The sequence below is a fragment of the Vombatus ursinus genome, unplaced genomic scaffold (assembly GCF_900497805.2).
Source record: "Vombatus ursinus unplaced genomic scaffold, bare-nosed wombat genome assembly UNPS02014893.1, whole genome shotgun sequence".
NCBI classification, from domain to species: domain Eukaryota; kingdom Metazoa; phylum Chordata; class Mammalia; order Diprotodontia; family Vombatidae; genus Vombatus; species Vombatus ursinus.
In genome coordinates this window covers 4,192,159-4,209,432 of record NW_020954671.1, presented here as the reverse complement: position 1 = coordinate 4,209,432, position 17,274 = coordinate 4,192,159, and the positions used below count along the sequence as shown (strand labels likewise).

General features: G+C 37.8%; 1 protein-coding gene across 1 annotated transcript in view; it reads left to right on the top strand.

Moving 5' to 3' along the window:
- The first annotated feature begins 15 nt into the window (after nucleotides 1–15).
- L3HYPDH (trans-L-3-hydroxyproline dehydratase) overlaps nucleotides 16–17,274 on the top strand; it is a 19,542-nt gene continuing 2,283 nt past the window's right edge. The window contains exons 1-4 of the mRNA XM_027842858.1: nucleotides 16–682; nucleotides 7,346–7,515; nucleotides 10,970–11,092; nucleotides 14,210–14,347. Of these exons, the coding sequence (XP_027698659.1) occupies nucleotides 43–682; nucleotides 7,346–7,515; nucleotides 10,970–11,092; nucleotides 14,210–14,347 (1,071 nt within the window). The 5' untranslated portion in view covers nucleotides 16–42. The remainder of the gene's footprint in view (nucleotides 683–7,345; nucleotides 7,516–10,969; nucleotides 11,093–14,209; nucleotides 14,348–17,274) is intronic.

Here is a 17,274-nt window from a genome sequence, read left to right as displayed (position 1 = left end):
AGGGCTCCTCCTCCTCCCGGTAACTGTGGCGACACTAGACTAATGCCCCGCCCCCTGCCTCTGTCGACCAATAGTGGCAGCTCTTGTTTCCGAAGCCACGCCTCCCCCAACCCCTCTACACCTCCACACGGCCGCTGGGTCGGTTCTTGGGTTTGCTGGTTGGCAGCGTCTCCCATGGAGGTGCTGCGGGATAGCTCCCAGCTGCCCCCTCACGCCTCGGGCACCCCGGTGCTGTCGGTCGTGGACATGCACACGGGCGGGGAGCCCCTGCGGATCGTGCTGGCGGGGTGGCCCGAGGTGGGCGGCCCCACCGTGCTGGCTAAACGCCGCTACGTGCGGGAGCACCAGGACCCGCTGCGGCGGCGCTTGATGCTGGAGCCGCGCGGGCACCGGGACATGTACGGGGCGCTGCTGGTGCGCAGCGAGCTGCCCGACGCGCACGCCGGCGTCCTGTTCCTGCACAACGAGGGCTACAGCTCCATGTGCGGCCACGGCGTGCTGGCCCTGGGGCGCTTCGCGCTCGACTACGGGCTGGTGCCGCCGCCCCCGCCCGGTGTCCGCGAGGCTCAAGTCCGCCTGCACTGCCCCTGCGGCCTGGTCACCGCCTTCGTGGAGTGCGAGCGTGGCCGCAGCCGAGGGCCCGTTCGCTTCCACAGTGTCCCGGCCTTTGCCCTGGCCACAGGTAACCCCGACCACCCCGCCAGCGCCCCTCGGGTCCAGGGCCCTGGGATGGACGCGTGGAGCCTAGTAACCCTACTGACGAAGACTCTGCCGCTGATTAAAATGCTTATTTTGATTAAAGTGTTAATCGGGCGTTCACTAATTGCAACAAACCCGGGGTCACGAGAAATTAATCAAATGTACTTATCACGTATGATACAGTAATTATATATTAATAGTAAATAAATGACCAGAAATCACAAGGCTGCTTACACGTACCCCTCCATGCTTGGGAAGACTAAAGTCGTGACGTTGATATACGATAAGCCAACACCTTAAAAAAAGGGGGTTCTTAACCTTGGGGTCCTTGAATTTGGTTGTTTTTTTAAAAGCATGTTTTGACAACTTTCATTATATTCTATATACTCATATATACATTTTGTGTGTGTGTGTGTGCACACAGTAGATAGAGTGCAGGGGCTGAAGCCAGGAATACTCATCTTCTGGATTTCAAATATGGCCTCAGACATTGTGTGATCTTGGGTAACAGGGCCTGGCAGCTCAACAATAACAATAATAACATTTACATGGCAACTACTGTGTGCCAGATGCTTTACATTAGATCCTCTTGACAATCCTGGGAGAGATAGGTGCTATTAATACCCCCATTTTACAGATAAATAACTGAGGCAAAGGGGTTAAGTGCTTTGCCTAGGGTCATACAGCTAGGAGGTATCAGACTGGATGATTCCAGGCCGAAGTGCTCTTATCTACTGCTCTCCGTTCTTGAGTTGTTTGAGTCCTTAGTGACACCTTTTGAGGTTTTCTTGGCATAGATGCTGGCGTGGTCTCTGGCTCATTTTACAGATGAGGGAGGAATTGAGGCAAACAGGTTTAAGTGACTTGCCCCTGTTCACACAGCTAGTAAGAGTCTGAGGCCAAATTTGAACTCATCTATGCCCAATGCTCTATCCACTGCACCACCTAGCTGCCTCTAGTATAATTGATTTCCTTTATAATCCTATATTTTATTTCATTTTAAAAACATGCTGAGAATGGGGTGCATAAACTTCATCACACTGCCCAGGGGGTATGGTATGGTGACATAAAAAAAGGTTATAAGAACCTTGGCAATGCTTACAGAACACTAAATGATAGTAAGAATAGTATAGCAACTTGTCCCAGGACCATTTCTAACTGAACTTCATCAAAAAGATGAGGAGATAATAGTAATAGCAACAATAATAATAATCCCTCCAAAGTCCTTACCAACAACCAGGGCGAATAATGAAAGTTAACTCAATCCTTATGTCTCCATAATCATAAGATCAATAATTGGAACCTTGGCTAATTATCATGTTTAGAAAACTCAAATTAGAAAAGTAACAGAAGAATTGGAACCTAGTCTTAACATTTCAAATTACTTCTAGTTTTATATCTTGGATTAATTGCAGTTTTGTTTTGTTTTTTCTTATTTATATTCCCCCATCAGGAGGATGAGATTTCTCTAAGGAACTAGTAACAGACTCCAATACATACATAATCAATTTCAAAACAGCACATATCAAGTAATAAAACAATTCCAACTTCTGGTCATGTACAAATAAATAACCCTTAATTAAAGTGGATGCTTCTTTTAAGGCATTTTTAAGAAAAGCCACAAGCCATTCTTTTAACATTAACTAATTGTAACAAACTGAGACTTCTTTGATATTAACTAAGTAACAGAATAATAGCCTGGTTTCACAAGCTCCTGGCCCAATTATCTCTATACTATTATGAGGAATTAAAGGACCCTAACTTATGTAAGAATATTTAATTCTGAAATTCTAGGCCAAATAGCTCAATCTTACACTTACATCTTACTGCAATAACCTCAGATGCTCCAGCATCAATCTATTATTTAATAGATTTAATATTGTGCTTACAATACCTTTTGATTATAGAAATTTGTCATAAAAGAACAGAGACATAACTAAAATAAGGGAACAGTGCTTCCCTAACTTCATGTTAATTCCAGGCAGAAGTTATGGAATGGCCAACTGCATTGAGCCAGGCTTAAAGCCTTCAGGTGTCATAGGGAAATTGAGTCAGGAGAATCCTACGTCTGCCCATGCGGAAAAGTCATTCTCCCGACCTTCCCGTGAGATCACCCTCAGCAATTCATAGATGCAGCTCACCCTTCACAGGGTTGCTGACGTCGTGGGTCAGTAGCTGAATCAGTTTCTTAATAACCATTCCAGGAGTTGGACTCAGAATAATAGTTCATTAACAACCCCTATGATCTTGGATAGCAAATTCCCATCATCAGAGTTTCAGGTGTGACTAATCTCACAGTAGTTAGGGAACATCTAAAGCGAACCCTAAGTAGTTTGCATGTATTCCTACACATATTCCAGTTCCTGATTAAATAACATCCTGAATAAAATCAAATTTCCATTAAAATCGTAAGTTGCTACTCTAATAGATTTGCCTCTCTGTTTCTCAAGCTTATTTATCCTTTTCTAACCATACTCAATCTGAAAGAATGAGGCACTTTCAAGGATTGAATCTTATACATGTAAGAAGTTCAAACACTGATTCTAACCCTTGGTAGGCCAAGGAATGAATTCAGATCAAAACAGCAAGATCTTCCCTACTTATAAGTCATTACAATAATTGCTTTAGTATTAATACCTCTTTCTGACACTGCTCCCATTGAGCTGCTGATTTTGACTCTTTCTCAGAAAGTACCCGTTAAGACCAGTCCAAGGACGCAACAAACCTAGGAAATGCAAACCTAGGAAAACAAACTCAAAATTCACAATAGATTCGGACACAATTGTCATCAATATCAAATTATTACTTGCAACAAAATTAGTTTGCAAATAGAAATTTAGTAGGCCCTCTAAAAAATCACAACAAAGATTTTGCAAAACATTTCTTCCTAAAAGTATGTCTCTTTCTTGAAAACAGCTTACAATTCCCTAATTACCACAAAATTCCTTTCTTTGTACAATTACCAAGTTTCTTTTCACGAAAATACTTTTACAAATACTTGATTTAAACAATAACTCCAAATAACTTTCATAAGTGAGAACCAAATAATTTTAGGTGAAACTTCCTTTTAAATATAGACAAAACTTGAAAGTTCATGTTTCTTTAATTACAGTACTTAAAATGTTACACCATATGATCAGATAGAATGACCTAACAGCTTCTTAACTCATTCAATTTTTTTTCTTTCTCTAACAGTACAATTCTTAATCTAACAACATTCTAGATTATAAGAGAAATTGCTTTTCTAACATAATAGGTGATACGATTATTTATCAAATTGCACAATTTAGAAACGTAACCATTCCTTACACCTTATAATATACTTGGAACTTGAAACTACCCATTACTATTTTTTCCTTTACAGAACAGTAAACTGAGGTCAACTTAAAGCAAATCAAATCTGGATTTATAATCGCTAATGATAAACATTTAAAAACATTTTTGCTTTAAATCCAATGCTCTTGGCCTTTTAAAAGGAAATATTCTTCACAACTGTCATGTATTCCCTTAAAAAGACATGTGGTGACAATTCCTGCTCTGAATAATTCTCCCCTTTTTATTCCCCTTACTTCCTTAGGAGAGCAGAAAAATCCTGTCTCCCTCAGTTCCAATAATTAATTGAATGGCCCAGGAAAACATTTTAAGATTTTGTATAATAATCTCCAGTCACAATAACCAATAATATCTTTACCATAGCCAAAATTTATACAAGCTCAGATTTAATAAAGCCTTCCTACAGTTTTATCCTGAGAGTTGGATGGTCCTGTAACCTTTATATAACTTTATTGGGGACAGCTAGGTGGTACAGTGGGGCAGCTAGGTGGTACAGTGGATAGAGCATGAGCCCTGGAGTCAGAAGGACCTGAGTTCAAATCCAGCCTGAGATACTTGACATTTACTAGCTGTGTGACCCTGGGCAAGTCACTTAACCCCATTGTCTAGCAAAAACAACAACAACAACAACAAAAAAAAACAACAAATTTCATTGGTTTTCAAATGAAGCTACAAAATTTTCATTTTCAATTTTTCTACCCAATACAAAATCAAACTTCCTCACATTTCCCCTGAAGCTGGCATAAAGCCACCCAACCAAAACATCCAAGGATGGGGAATTTAGAGCACATGGGCTTGCCCTGGAACACCCCATTCCAACCCACCCTCAAACTATATATTTTTTTTCCTTCTTTTTTCTACCCGTCATATTTTTGCTCAAAACCTTGGCTCCTCTTTCCTAATCTTACAAACACATTACTTAGACTACCTCCACTTTCTTTTATGTTCCAAATTAATTTTAAAAAATTATACTCATCCCACTTCCAGTCTGTTTCTCTTCACCGTGTTAGAATCTGGAGGGAGTTATCGCCTAACAATTTACAAATCGAGAGAGCCAAATTTCCCCCACTCTCATCACAAACACCTTCCTCTTTTTTTTTTTTTCTTCTCAGCCCTTGCTATCTTGGGCTGTATGCTCTCGATCCTTATCCATAGGGCTGCTTAACACTCTGTTTTGTTTTGTTTTGTTTTCTTCAGAGAAAATCTTCCTGCTTTCTCATTATTCTTTTATCTAACTTTATTCTGGAATCAACTTGGCCAGTGTTGGGCTCCAGAAAAAAAATTCTAATCTCCCACTGAAAGCCGATGGTGGGAGTTCTTTCCCAAAATTCTCTCTCTAATTATAGGCCTCAGAAGTTCCTTAGAAGTTTTTCTGGCTGTATTTAAAACTTTCACCACAAACAGGAAAAATTTACAAATACACACACAGACAGAGACAGCCTGACAAGACAAAGTGTGCACAAATCTCAAAAGAACCCCATCCTACACCAGCGTTGTTATTCCCCCTGCTACGTCCTTCCCTAGGATTTCTTGTAAATATGTAACAGTGCTCTTCTCCCTTTTGACAAGACCTCCCATGTAGATCTTCTCCATCCTCCCGTAGTCCCAGACTACCCTGATATTTACTCAACCCTACAAGGTAATACTTAGTAGTCCAAATTTTCTCACCTCGCTGGCAGTCAGGAGGCATTTACAAATCCAATTTCCCCTTGACCTAAAGTGACCTCCCTCAGAGGTTATGTTTTGACTTCCTTCTCCTTTGACGGGTCCCCCTCCTCTTTCCAACAAGAGGCATCATCACTCTCCTCTTGACTGAATGGTTTCTTTTCCTTTACATAGATATTTAAGGTTTGGCACATCTCATCTTCATTGGCCCCCATACTTGGGCCAAAACAGCGCCGGAGGCATAATGCTCTCCTTAGGCCAAATAACACAACAGAATCATCTGTTTCTTACTATTATCCTTTGTACATGTACATCCATTCCAACTCTACAGCATCCTCCCTAAGGGACTGTTCAGAGGTATGCCCCCAGGGCCCCCATCCCTGCCCTCTGTCCAGGCTCCTTGGTTTCCTTATTCCCCATTCCACCTATCTATGAGTATCAGTCCTACTCCATAGTTCTTTTAGGCAGAATGCCCCTACTAACAAGGTAGTACTTGGAAGTTCAGCCTTTCTTACCTTGCTCTATGCACAGACTTTGCATAGCAGCTGCAGTTTTCTCCTGTTCCTCACCCGAGTCACTCCACCTCACTCTAAATCGAAGTCTTGGGTCTGGGCAGTCAGGAGGGAGGACACTCACCAACGATCCACGAAGCCACTGAACTCAGCGGGGCAAGCCTCTCCATCCTTCGGTGGTGGCTGCCCTTCTCCTTCGACGCTTCAGATCCCGGACAGTCCCCCGAATTGTCAGGAATAACTTCTACAGGAAAGACAAAGACTCCCAAAGTAGATGAGGTAAACTCATTTATTATATGTTCTTGCAAGAAGCATGTGTGCTGCTAGAGGCAGACACACCCTACAGACGCTAGAACAAGCAGTTATATTCCTGTCCCGAAATACAAAGTCCCTCCCCCATTTCTCCATTGGCTGGACACTTCAAGGTGTACAACTTCCTGGAATACTTACTTCATATTGCTCCTTAATATGTTTTCCCCTTCCACTACATACAACATTGTGCCTAGAATTATGTTAATTTTCCCCCTCCCCTCCAGAGGGGAGAGGTTAATATGTATAAGTTCATTAAGCACGTGTACCTTAGCCAAGTTATAACCTTTGTTTTACTTTCTTCACTTCTAACCACAGTATAAGTGTCAGCAGGTTTTGTCTGTCTCTGGGTAGTATTGTTAAAAATAATTCTTGAGCAAAACCTCTCCTTCTGCCCCTGTGACAACTTCTGAATTTTATTGTTAATACCACTTCCTCTACATCTGTGAAAACATAATTTCTTATACCTTACAGCTACTCCATAACCTATAAAACCTAGAATTTGGAACTAACACGAAGATATACCTATGAAATTACTTAGACAAAAAAAGGTGCCATGGAGGTAATAAAATTCATAAATTCAGAATATGATTTAGAAAGAATGGTACATGGTTGTGTCTGAACCTCATTTAAGTTAAAAATGTGAAAATAAATAGATACTGAAGGCCTTTTATACCACTTGGAACTTAGTTGTTTTGAAAGTGAATTTCCAGTTTTATATTATTACCTTTTAAAGTGATGATTTTTTTTTCCTGAATATCTGGAAAGGACAGCATTTTACTGTAAAAATACTGAATGCAAAATGTCTTTTTCTTAAATCTTTTTAGATCTCGTGGTGCATGTTCCTGGAAAAGGGGACATTGTAGTTGACATTGGATATGGTGGTGCATTTTATGCATTTGTTAATGCTGAAAGGTTTGGATTAGATGTCTGTTCTTCGAAGACGAGGGATCTTGTAGATGCAGCAACTGCAGTTACAGAAGCAGTTAAAGCACAGGTAGATAGCCTATACCTTGGTAGCTTCCTTCAGACCTTCAAGAGTCTACGACTTTTTCACTGCGGGTATTCCTTCCACTCACACAGATCACAACCCCTTCATGCTTTAACTGATGGTCTTTGTCAGTTGTGGCCAAAAATATCATGACCCTGTGGCCAACCTGGTGATTCAACTGGGCTAAATCCCTGCTTTTTGATGCCTCCTCATGGTTTAAAGGTGACCTTGAGTTTTTGAAGGCTAAGACACTGGAGCTTAACTCCTGGCGGGTCTTACCAAAACGGAAAGACTGAGCATGGAGACAGTAGTGGCCTATACCTCTGTCATCCAAGGACCAGCTTGTTAAATTTAGAGAAGTTCATCATCAGACTTCCTGAAAAACACTTAAATAAACAAAAGTGATACTGAGAATAAGAAGCCTAATATTTTCTCATCCTAAAGATCATTGTAATGAAAATATTAAAAATTCCTTGTAGAGGATGGCAAGAAAGAATGAAAATAAATATGATCTCATTCTGTTTGTTGAATATATTTCTTCAAATTATTATTATCCTTCAACACTTATTTACTGTAAACAAATATTTCTTTAAGTTATTATTAACCTTTCTTCAACACTTATTTATTTACAATACATGTACCACCTTGACTACATAGCCAAACAATCACTTTGGACCCCACTAAATCTGAAATTAATGATTTTTATACATAGTATTATATATGTGCTTTGCTTCCTCCCTTGTCACTTGGAGCAGAAATTTAAAATCATTTAATGTAAATGTAGTTAAATTTATTCTGTAATCTAATTTAGTGACTTTTTTAGTACAGGTAATAAGGTGTATTATTATAATGTTGTTATTCAGTTATGTTCAACTATTTATGGCCCTATTTGGGGTTTTCTTGGCAAAGATACTGGAGTGGTTTGCCAATTGCTTCTCCAGCTCATTTTACAGATGAGGAAACTGAGGCAAACAAGGTTAAGTGACTTGCCCAGGTTCACACAGCTCGGAAGTGTCTGAGGCTAGATTTGAACGCAGGAAGATGAGTCTTCCTGACTTTAGGCCCCTCACTCCATCCACTGCTCCACTTAGCTGCCCTACAACATCTTATCAATTCAGAAGTAGATTTATGTAAACAATTTTGGTAGTCTGATCAGCAACAAATAAAAACACTAAGTTTAACACTGTATTGTTTACTAATAGACTAAAAGATTTTATCCTTCACTTCCAGCAGAAATTTGCCATTGTACATTAAGACTCTAACTTTGAATTGATCTATAAATTTAATAGAATCTATAAATATAATACATTTTTCTTTGCTTTGTTTATAAGAATTTTGTTAATTTTTAGATTAAAAAATAACATGAAAGGCTAGTATAGTAATTCAATTATCTATACTTATATTGATTCATTATTTCAATTTTAACATTTCCAATCATTTTCTTTTGAAATGTTTTATATATATATATGTATATATATGTGTGTGTATATATATATGTATATATATGTGTGTGTGTGTGTGTGTGTGTGTGTGTATATATATATATTTGGTGAGGTAATGGTGTGAAGTGACTTGCCCAGGGTCACACAGCTAGTAAGTGTCAAGTGTCTGAGGCCAGATTTAAACTCAGGTTTTCCTCAATCCAGGGCTAGTGCTCTATCTACTGTGCCATCTAGCTGCCCCAAATGTAATATCTATATCTGTATCTATATCTATATCTATCTATCTATATATATATATATACATATATTATTTCTTTTTTTTTTTTTTGGTGAGGCAGTTGAGGTTAAGTGGCTTGCCTCGGGTCACACAGCTAGTGTCAAGTGTCTGAGGGCAGATTTGAACTCAGGTCCTTCTGATTCCAGGGTCGGTGCTCTATCCACTGTGCCACCTAGCTCTCCCTTGAAATGTAATATTTAAAGAGTAAGAAATTACACTAGATCTATTTGAAATGGTGTTCCATAGAATTGTTAGGATAATTCCCTATGTGAGAATCATAGAGCCACTCTGAAGTTTTAATTTAATTTATTTTGAGAATGCATCTCCCTAATTTTCTTAGACTGGAAATGCAGAAGTCTGTGACCCAGTCCCATTTGTGACCAGTATAGGTGCCCTGACCTGTTCCATTCCAGCCTGGGCCAGTTTGCCCCTCCTTAGGCAGGATGGCTGAAGTATTAATTTTGCATCAGTTTTTCTGTCACACGTGTTTAGTAATCTTACTGAGCTAGCAGTTGAACAAGAGATCAATTTATCACAGCATTTTCCATAAGAGAAATAAGAGAAAGGCATTAGTTTCCTAATCAGAGAAACAACTCTTGAGTTTGAAGACCTGAATTTATAAATATCAAAACAAGTAGGAAAAATGTGAAGAATTATTTAATGACTATACAGTGAGAACAAAGTATCATATAGCAGAATTATTTTGTAGATTTTAGAAATATCAGTGCAGTAAAATAAAGCTGATAGGTTTATCAGTGGGAGAGGAAAAGCAAACAATCAAATAATATAACTGGTATATTATTATTTGGAATTAAAGGCAGTGTGTCATAGTGGATAGAGTGTTAGACTCAGAGTATGACAAACATGGGTTCAAGTCCTGCCTCTTACACATACTGGCAATTAGAGGTGGCAATGTGGTTAGAGAGCTAGGCCAGGGGTCAGGAAGACCCAAGTTCAAATTCAGCCTCAGACGTTTAACTAATTGTATGACCCTGGTCAAGTCACTTAATCTCTATCTGCCTCAATTTTGTCAACTATAAAATGAGGATAATAATAGCATCTATCTCCCAGGGTTGTTGTGAGGATCAAATGAAGTAATATTTGTAAAGCACTTAGCACAGTGCCTGACACTTGTTGGCACTTAATAAATGCTGTTCTCTTCCCCTTACCCTTAGAATGATCTTGGGCAAGTCACTTAACCTCTGAATGTCTTAGTTAACTGTCAAAGACCCAGACTTTAAATTGCAGAGAAATCGGGAGAGGAAATTTCCTCAGTTTTTGTAGAGGAAGCTTTCTCAATTGTAAAAAGAGGATAATAATAGCACCTACCTTGCAGGGTTCTTATGAGGATCAAATGAGATAATAATTATAAAAAATGCTTAGCGTAGTACCTGATATACAGTAAACTCTATGTAAATTCTTCTCCATTCTCCTATGCCCCTCCCTGTCATAAGTTCCTTATAGCAGTGAAATAACAGGTCCAGTCTAAAAAAAAATGGAGTAACAGGATTGTTTTGAACTCAACCAAACAACCCTTTCCATCATGTTTACATACTTACTAGAGTGACACAATTTCACGTGCCTAGCATAGTACGTTGCACATAGTGGGCACTCAATAAAATGAAAAGTGATATGTTTGAACACCTACATCTACATTATTTTGTGAAGATCCATTTAAATAAAAGCCATTTTACTGCGTATCACACACATTAGTAAATATCTTTTATTTGCTTTTTCCCAGGTTAAAATTCATCATCCGGAGAGTGAAGAGCTTGCATTTCTCTATGGAACTATATTAACAGATGGAAAGGATGCTTTTAGTGCAGAACCAACAACCAACGTCTGTGTGTTTGCAGATGCACAGGTATTGAAACAAAAAGCTTTTACACATAGAGGCTACCATCTACTTTAGGAAGTAGCTTCAGTGGAAAATACACTTTGCTACCTGTTCAGGAAAAATGGTATTAGATCCAGTTCTGTCATTAACTAGCCATGCTTTTTGTTGTTGAGTCATTTTTTAGTCATGTCCAACTTTTCACGACATTGGGGGTTTCTTGGCAAAGATACTGAAATGGTTTGCCATTTCTTTCTCCAATTCATCCTACAGATAAGAAACTGAGGCAAACGGGATTAAGTGACTTGCCCAGAGTCATATAGCTAGCAAGTGTCTGAGGCCAGATTTGAACTCATGAGGGGCAGTCTTTCTGACTCCAGGCTCAGCACTTCATTCACTGTACCACCTAACTGCCCTCTAGTCATGCTACTCTTAATCTTTTTGTGCTACAGGTTATACACCTGTAAAATTAGACTAATAATAATTGTCATATGTTTTATAAATTGAGATCATAGACATGGAAGCATTTTGGAAAGTAACCATCATACAAATTCAAGCCATCTGCTGTTAATAATGTTAGCGTAATTCTGAGTCACATAATATAATGTGTGACATACAATTCGTTTTTGTTCCTAAGAAAGATAATTTCTGCCTATTGATATTAGGTTTCAGGAGCTGGATGAGAGATGAGATTTCTGTTATGTTAAAAACATAGTATAGGGGGCAGCTAGGTGGCACAGTGGATAAAGCACTGGCCCTGAAGTCAGGAGGACCTGAGTTCAAATTCAGCCTCAGACACATAACACTCACTAGCTGTGTGACTCTGGGCAAGTCACTTAACTCCGATTGCCTCACCACAAAAACCCAAAAAAACATAGTATGTTGATTCCACCTCCACAACATCTCTCTCATGTGCTCTTTTCTCTTCATTGATGCAGCTTCTACCTTAATTAAGGCCCTCATCATCTCTCGACTGGACTATTGCAATAAACCTCCTTGGCCTCTGATTTCTCCCCATTCCAGTCCAACCTCAAGACATCTGCAGGTTCTTAAAGCCTAAGTCAGACAATCTCTCTTCCCTGTACTGGAAGTGCTAATAGCTCTCATTTGCCATTATTATAAAATATAAGCTCCTCTGGGTCATTTTATATGAAGGCCTTTAAAAAGCCCTTCATAATCAGACTTCAGACTACTTTTCTAGATTTATTGCACATTACTACCTTTTACACATTCTGTATTCCAGCCAAACTGTTCTACTGCTGCTCTCCATAACTGACATTCCATCTCCACCTATGTTCCTTTGCACGGAATATCTCCTAGGTCTGGAATATATTCCTGTCTTACCTCCACCTTGTAGAATCCCTATCTTCCTTCAAGACTCAAGTCAAGCCTCACTTCCTATGGGAAGCCTACCTTGATTACCCCAGTTGCTAGTCCCACTCCAAAAACACCCTGTTGCCGGCTCAAGAATTTGTTTATTTTATCTATATTATATACAAATATACCATTTATTCATATTTGTTTTATATCAATTATATACAAATATTTTATATATCTATATTTGTTTTATATCTATCATATAATTTCGTACCATTTGTCTACATTTATTTTATATCTATTACATAAATTATATACAAGTATATAATTTATCTATATTTGTTTTAGCTATATTTAGTATTTGCTTATCTGTATTCAACCTTCAAAAATATATAAATTCCTCCGAGGGCAAGGACTATTTTTTTGTCTCTTTATCCCTAGTATGTGATGATGATGATGATGATTACAGCTAGTATTTATATAGCACTTTAAGGTAGAGGCAAGATGGTATTTGGATCCTGTAAGATTATGGGGAAGATTTTTTAGAATTTTAGAATTTTTAGGATTTTTTTAGAATTTGAAGGGAATGGGATCAAGGAGGCTAAAGAAGTACTAACCTTAGTGAAGAATAGGTATACCTCTTCTGTGATGAATGGAAGAGAGAGTGATGATGCTAAGAGGTTGTGAGGAGTTGAAGGTGACTGAGGGAAGTCAGGTTGGATACTCCAGGTTTCTCAGTGAAGCTTATAGGAATCTAGGTCATCTGCTTTAGATGTAGGAAGTACAGGGTGAAATTGAGGGCTGGAAGAGAAAAGATTTGGAACAATCACTGTGGGGAATGAGAGAGGGAAAGAATTGGGTTAGAATGAAAGCATAGTAAAGGGGAATGAGAGAGGGAAAGAATTGGGTTAGAATGAAAGCATAGTAAAGGAGCAAAGAACTAGATGAAATTAGGTATAATAAATTTAGAGTGGGCAGCATCAGCTCAATTTTGTGATATTTTTCTCCAGTATTTCTCAACTTCCCTGAAGTAAGAGCAGGGAAATTAGATGGTACAAATTATACAGAAACAAGTATCAACAATTATTTCTAAAAAAACAGAAGGGCAGAAAACTAAGATACCTAAATCAGATAAAAGCTAATGAAACATTAAAATGGCAGACCATGGGGGCAAAGCCAAGCATGAAGGCAAGTGAAGGTAGGGTGAGGGAAATGGGCCAGGAGAATGGGGCTGGGTGAAAGGATATGGTAAAGGCAAAGAACAGTTTTCTTCAGAATGTGTAAGAATAGAGTGCTGTATTTACTTGAAGGCAATGTAAATTAAAAGTATGCTCAAGTTTTTTTGTTTGTTTGTTTTCTTTTTTAATCATCACAAGACACTTGTATACATGGAAGTTACTCATAAGGAAATGTAGGCTACAGGGACTTTGTTCACATTTTTGCATTTTAATGGCTTCAATTGAAGGGATGATAAATAGACTGAAAATGAAATATAAAAGGAAATTTATTTAAAAATTATGAAAATTAGATTATACAATTGTAAACTCTGTATTCTTTTCTTAGATCCTGAGATAAACAAAAAGGGGTTTACCATATAAAAGGTAAACTATGTCCTGTGGTCTACAGAAAAGAAATATATAATAGCTGTGAAAAGATAATTTACTATTTACCAAGAATGTTCCAGATTGCTTTTACGATCCTATCATGTCAAAAACCTGACTTTGAATTTTAAAAGTTAAAACATTCTGAAATAGATGAGGCACAATATAGTATAAATGGGTATGATGATTACATTTGTGAAGTATCTCATTTTTGTTTATTCCAAAACAGGTTGACCGGAGCCCCACTGGTTCTGGAGTGACGGCTCGCATTGCGTTACAGTATCACAAGGGACTTATTCAACTGAACCAGACCAGAACCTTTAAAAGTAGTGCAACGGGCTCATTGTTCACTGGGAAGCCAGTGAAGGTGATCATAAAAATCATTCTACTCTTTTGTTGTCAAATGTATTACCATAAAAAGAGGAGACTTACATTGGGTGTGAGATAAATTACTTCATGCAGTTCTGCCAAAATATTATACTACAAAATTATTATGATCTCAGTTCGGTTAGGTTTCTTGTACATATCAGGATTGCCTCATCTTACATGAGAGATATGTTCTTAAAAAGTTTAAGTAAATAGAATTTTTGTAAATTTTCTCCCTTCACATGTACTAGGAAGTTGACTGAAGAAAACCTATAGGTAAGATGTAGAGGTTTTCTGACCACGCACCACCATGAATATAAAAAAATTGAAATGGTATCCCTCATATATGCATATTTATTTATAAATTATATAAAGTACTATTATATTAAAATATATAATTTATGATATATAAAATATAAATTATATATTTATATATAATTTAATATAATATAAAATATAAATTATATAATGTACTATTTATATTGAAATATAAAGGATGACATTTTGAAATAATATTTATTTTATATTTTAAATTACTAGCACAAAAATCTTTTTGTTCTCACTTAAAATGTTAAGATAGAAAGTATTTTGATTGAATATGCTTTATTTGTTTGAAAATCTTGGTTTAAGATTTTTGATACAGCAATTCAAAGGTCTGATTTTAAAGTCAGCTTACTCTACTCAGTTTTAATGGTAATCATATCTGAAAAAAGTATCTCACAAAGACACAGAGATCCAAATGGAAGAAGTGCCTACTGGCTACAACTCAATCATTATACTCGTTTTTCAGTCCCTTCCACCAGTTATACAGAGGCTTTTGTTGAGATTTGATTCAGTAAATCTCTGTCTTTCATTATGTCAGTCAGCTGTTTTTGCAAATGAATCAGAAGTTGTTGCATTTTGAGATTTTTTTTTTTTTAACAAATAGATTCCAAATCCATTGAAACTGCATTTGGAAGATTTTTAAACAAGTTAGAAAATTATTTTTCCAAGTGGAGATATGAAAGATTTTATAGGGGACACCCATCATTTTTGGGCAACAACAGCTTAGTTTTTTATTATCCTGCTAATCATATTGATTTCATACTATCACCAACTGTTATCTCAAGACACAGCATAGTCAGAATAAGATTCATCATTAATGAGTGGATATAAATCCCTACTTCAAATAATTTTGAATTTTTTGACCAACTTCTTGTCATAACTCATTATTTTTACCTTTTAGTCACTTGTTCATTTTATGAAAATCCATTTAATTCTACATGTAAACACTAATACTGTATGTTACAGAATGCTAAAAGTGACATGAGTGAGGAACTACCATCAGCCTTTCAGTATTGCAGAATTCCTTCCTATTTTTCCCTCATAATACTTTGAATATATTACGTGATATGTGACCATCTAACATGAGGTTCTAGTAAGGGCACCAGTATCAAGCCATGGATTAAATATTAGTAAAGCCTATTTTGTTTTTTTTAAACTAAAAATAAAAGAAAGTCCTAATGTTTTCTTTGTATACGCCAATGGATAATCTTAATTTTTTCCAGTTTTCCAGTTTATTTTATTTTTAATTTTGTTGTGCTCAGTCCTGTCTGACTCTTTGTGACCCCATTTGGGATTTTCTTGGCAAAGATACTGGAGTAGATCGCCATTTCCTTCTCCAGCTCATTTTACAGATGAGGAAACAGATTTAAACTCAGGTCTTTCTGACTCCAGGCCCAGCACTGTATCTACTGTGCCACTGCATCTAGCTTCCCTTTATTTTTAATAAGCAGCATTTTTAAAAAATCAATCTGTTACACCCTCTATACCCACTACATCCACTGTACCTACTTACACCTACCCCCATTTTAAGAAAAAAAAAAGAAAGAAAGAAAAAAGAAAAAAAGTTGCACAGTAAAGCAAAAAAAAAAAATTCTCACATTGGTCATGTCTGAAAATCTATGTCACTTTCTGCATTTTAAGTTCATTTCCTGTCGGGAAGTGAGTGGCTTGTCTCATCTTCGTGGATAATCTTTCTTATGCCCTCAGGTGTATACTCTTCACTTTGGAGACTGTGGGTGTAGAGCACTATAGGGTCAGGAGACTTGGATTGCCATCTTAGTTCTGTTATTATCAAGATGTGTGACCTTGAACAAGTGACTTTCCCATCTCTAGGTTTCTGTTTCCTCATCTACAGCCTGAGAGAAGAAAAGCCTGTCTTGATGTTACCTGTGTTGTCTTCTGCTGCACTTTCTGGTTAAAGACGGAGATAAGCAGAGGGGGAAAGCTGATTCCTGAGATGTTTCCTTTTCCCAGGCTGTAAATGGCACTGGAGAGCAATCCTGTCATTCTCTAGTCAATCAGCTTCAAGCCAAATAATGCCTGTCATGATGGATTGGCTCCCAGAAAAATCTGCTTGTCAGCTTTTATCAGCTCACATCCACTCTTCTATCCCATCTTTTGTAAATAGCTCTTCTCTTTGCCTTCTCTGTCCCTGACTTCTCTGGAGCTCAGCTTTCTCTCCAGTTTCTGTCTTTCTCTGATCATCTCCTACTCCTTCAAATCTCCTCTACCTCTAGCTTCTAATGCCTCTCAGATCAGGACCTTTTCATGGGGAGTGTCCTCTCTCTAGCTTATAAAATGAAACTCAAAAATCCAACCTTTCCCTCAGCTATGACCCTAACAGCTCTTATTTTAATCATCCTGTAGTCCCTAGTTATTTGATTTATAGTTTATGCTTTCAAAATTCTGAAAACAGTCACATACAAATTTAAGTGATGGACCACAATGTATTGCAGCCACACCACATGTCAGTCTGTGCTCTGCCTTCAAATAGGAGATTTCAGTTCTTCAGAAGGGTCTGTCTTTGCTCAACATTTTATCCGAGATGCTGTGTTTCTTCTCAAGCTGATTCAATCAGTTTTCCTTCCACAAATGTCCTTTTTT